We start from the raw sequence: 3,208 nt of genomic DNA on the forward strand, positions 1-3,208 counted from the left end.
AATCTTAAATTTACTGGCAGGATCGAGAAGAATTTCTTAAACAGTGAGAAATGGCACAAATTTTTAATCAAAATGCAGTAAGGAATCGAGAAAAATTAATTAAAAAAACGCGATAATAGAAATATCACTTGATTAAAAAATGCTGTTATACTTAGCCGTGGAGAATGACAATTTATCGCTATCGTTTGTCATCCAAGTGTTTAGCCAAGAGATACGCCGTTTTACCGGATAACAGATTTTTCAAGACAGTTAAACGTACGGGGATTTAATTAACTGAGCTTTCGTCTCCTATTCACAGTTCTTTTGTACCGCGGAGTGACCCATCCACCGCTGCCGTGACAACAAGAGCATCAGCGCTTGTCAATTTCATCCTTTGTCATGCAAAAGCACACAAGACTTTGCGCCACTATTATAACGCGTCCATAGAATATACTGTTTTATTAATGCGATTATACACCCGCGTACGACAATGGCGGGTGTATATGTACGAGATTCTCTCTCTCTCTCTCTCTCTCTCTCTCTCTCTCTCTCTCTCTCTCTCTCTCTCTCTCTCTCCCCTCCCCGCTCCCTCTCTCGCCGCGTATTTTTTTAAAAACGAAAAAAATGAAGAAAGGAGGAGCAGCGAAGAAGCAAGAGCAGCCAGGCGTTTCATGACGTTTCATAACCGCGATGTATACGTGGCTAGAAGGCGCATATAACGTTAAAAAAAAAAGAAAAAGAAAAAATACCATCAGCCAGCATCCGACTATATATTTATTCTCTGACATTTTTACCGCGACGCCCTTACAGTCGCACGATGCGCAGAGATGCGTTTGCGAGGATGCAGTTCGGCGCGTTGCTCACAGTGAATCGGGAAGAGAAAGAAGAAAGTTCTGCGCGTCAGAGGCGACCGGCGCTCGTCCAAGTTGGCAGCGGAACGATACACTTCTCAAACTCGCATAATGCTTTTTTATGAGCGCGGCGTATCTATCTACCTACATATACCTACCTACCTACGGAGACCATTGTCCTGCAACAAACTTTCCCGGAGACTTGCGGAGTTCGCTGCAACTGCAAACTACAGCATCCCAGCACACTAAAACGACATACGTATATCCGGCGATATCCCACGGTATTCAGGAAGGATAGAGGGATGGATTTTTCGCGAACAAATGCGCTCGAAAAAAGGACACTGTTGTTTTCCGAATATCCACCAAAAGATGAAGAAAACAGTGCAACGATAATATCCGTTTGCGATGTTTTAGTGAAGTTGTATAAGGGAAATGTAAAATTTGAGAACAGAGCTTTCAGTACATATAATTTAGGTATGCAATAATTTCAGTCACGTTTCGTGACATTTTTTTCGGTATACAATAATAATTTCATTCATATCGTGACATAATTCTTTTCTGTCTTTCCTGGTTGAGAAGACTTTGAAAGATTGATATTCTTTTTTCTCTTGATTCTTTTCTCATATTCTTTTCTCATATTGATTATAATATTGAGATCGTATATTTTTATCATACATAATTTTATGCAACTAAATGTCACTATAGATTAGTATAATGAAAAAAATTATAAAACTGAGAATTTTTTAATTATTAACAGAGTGGAGCACTTTAAACTTTTATTAAAATAAAATTATACATATTTAATTTGTATATGCTATATATTCTAAACTCATCTATTTCAAGATTTTTTTGGTGAAAAAGATTGTTAGGGAAGCATTGTCAGGGAAGCACTCCGTTTTTGAACATTGAATATTTAAAGGACTGCACAAAAAACCTGTATTTTGGGTTACAACATTTTTGAACAAAGTTGTCGATAAGCCGATTTTCATGTACTCGAAACCCGTTGAATTAATGCTCACACAACTTTCGCATTGTGCGTTTGCATACTTTGAAGCATATAATATTCGGCTCTGACCGAAAGTATGTAAAATATTTTCAAATCGCGACGATTAACTAAAGTATTCATTATTTTAAAAAATTAAAACAAATAATGAGTTTTTGCACCGATTTAAATACGTGAATATGACTGTTAACAAAGTTTTGATGCCATAATTGAACATTAATTAATTTATTTGTCACAATTTGTTGAAAAGTATCAAAGTATTTGATATTTTTAGTCAATAATATTTTTGCGTTTATGTAGGAGCTACTATATATGAAACTGTCTGATATTTCAATAGAAATATTTTCATTTTACCTTTATGATTTGTTTTGATCCGACTGCATATATATTACTGTATACATACTATTATCATTGTTTATGAAGTTAAAATAAAATGAATTATAAAAATTCAAATATCACGTTTCTTTCTTAAATTTTCTTTTGGATTCTATAGTTATTCCAAATATTTTATAGAACAATCTCATTAAATTTTGCCATTTTTTAATTGATATGAAAAAAAAATTATATAATCTGATTTTTTTTTACATTAAAATTTTCTTCGTATTATATGAAACGTTATATTTAATTTTTGTGCAAAATAATTCACAGTTATTGTATTTTTTATTTTGCAGGTCTCGAGAAGTGCAGGGATACTGTCACACTTTGTCAATCTAAATATAGTGATACCAGAGGCGTTTATATTAGGAAGCGACGAGCATCACGTCGACGTAGGATCTATCATAAATCTCGTGTGCATAATAGAGAAGGTAAGACACGCTACATGCCGCATTTGCGAGACGCTTACTTTATACAGATACGAGCAAGCCCGCTAATAAATATGAATAACAGAAATTTCTTGCGATAACGCAGAGACTATGCACGCAGTTTTCCTTTTAAATCGACCTTCTTTTCATCTCTCTCTACAGTTTATGCGAAAACTTGCGCGTTTACATAGTATATCACGCGTTGCACGGATATTAACAAGTATTGATCGTTTTGTACTAACTATGTTTGATCATACCGGCGTTTTAAATCATTTACATTTTTAATATATTTACATTTTTAATATGTTTACACGAGTCGGTGTCGTACACATCGCAAAATTTCATTTTATTATATAAGTATAAAATTATTTCCTTTTTCATGAAATAAATTAAAAATAATCAATTTAACTTGATTTTCATCTTTATTATTAGCATTATTGCTCTGTCACTTGCTATTTACGTAACTATACTTGTAATACTGAAAAATATGCTGTTTTAAATATCTATATTAACGGTCAAAATGTTCCATATTTTTCCATTATATTTTTTTTAATATTGTATTGTATATATAT

At 33.4% G+C, this 3,208-nt stretch overlaps 1 protein-coding gene across 1 annotated transcript in view; it reads left to right on the forward strand.

Annotated features, from left to right (window-relative positions):
- LOC108695114 (hemicentin-2) overlaps nt 1-3,208 on the forward strand; it is a 168,709-nt gene that overhangs the window by 118,298 nt on the left and 47,203 nt on the right. The window contains exon 5 of the mRNA XM_018204873.1: nt 2,505-2,639. Coding sequence (XP_018060362.1) covers nt 2,505-2,639 — 135 coding nt within the window. The remainder of the gene's footprint in view (nt 1-2,504; nt 2,640-3,208) is intronic.

The sequence above is a fragment of the Atta colombica genome, unplaced genomic scaffold, assembly GCF_001594045.1.
Source record: "Atta colombica isolate Treedump-2 unplaced genomic scaffold, Acol1.0 scaffold126, whole genome shotgun sequence".
Lineage (NCBI taxonomy): Eukaryota > Metazoa > Arthropoda > Insecta > Hymenoptera > Formicidae > Atta > Atta colombica.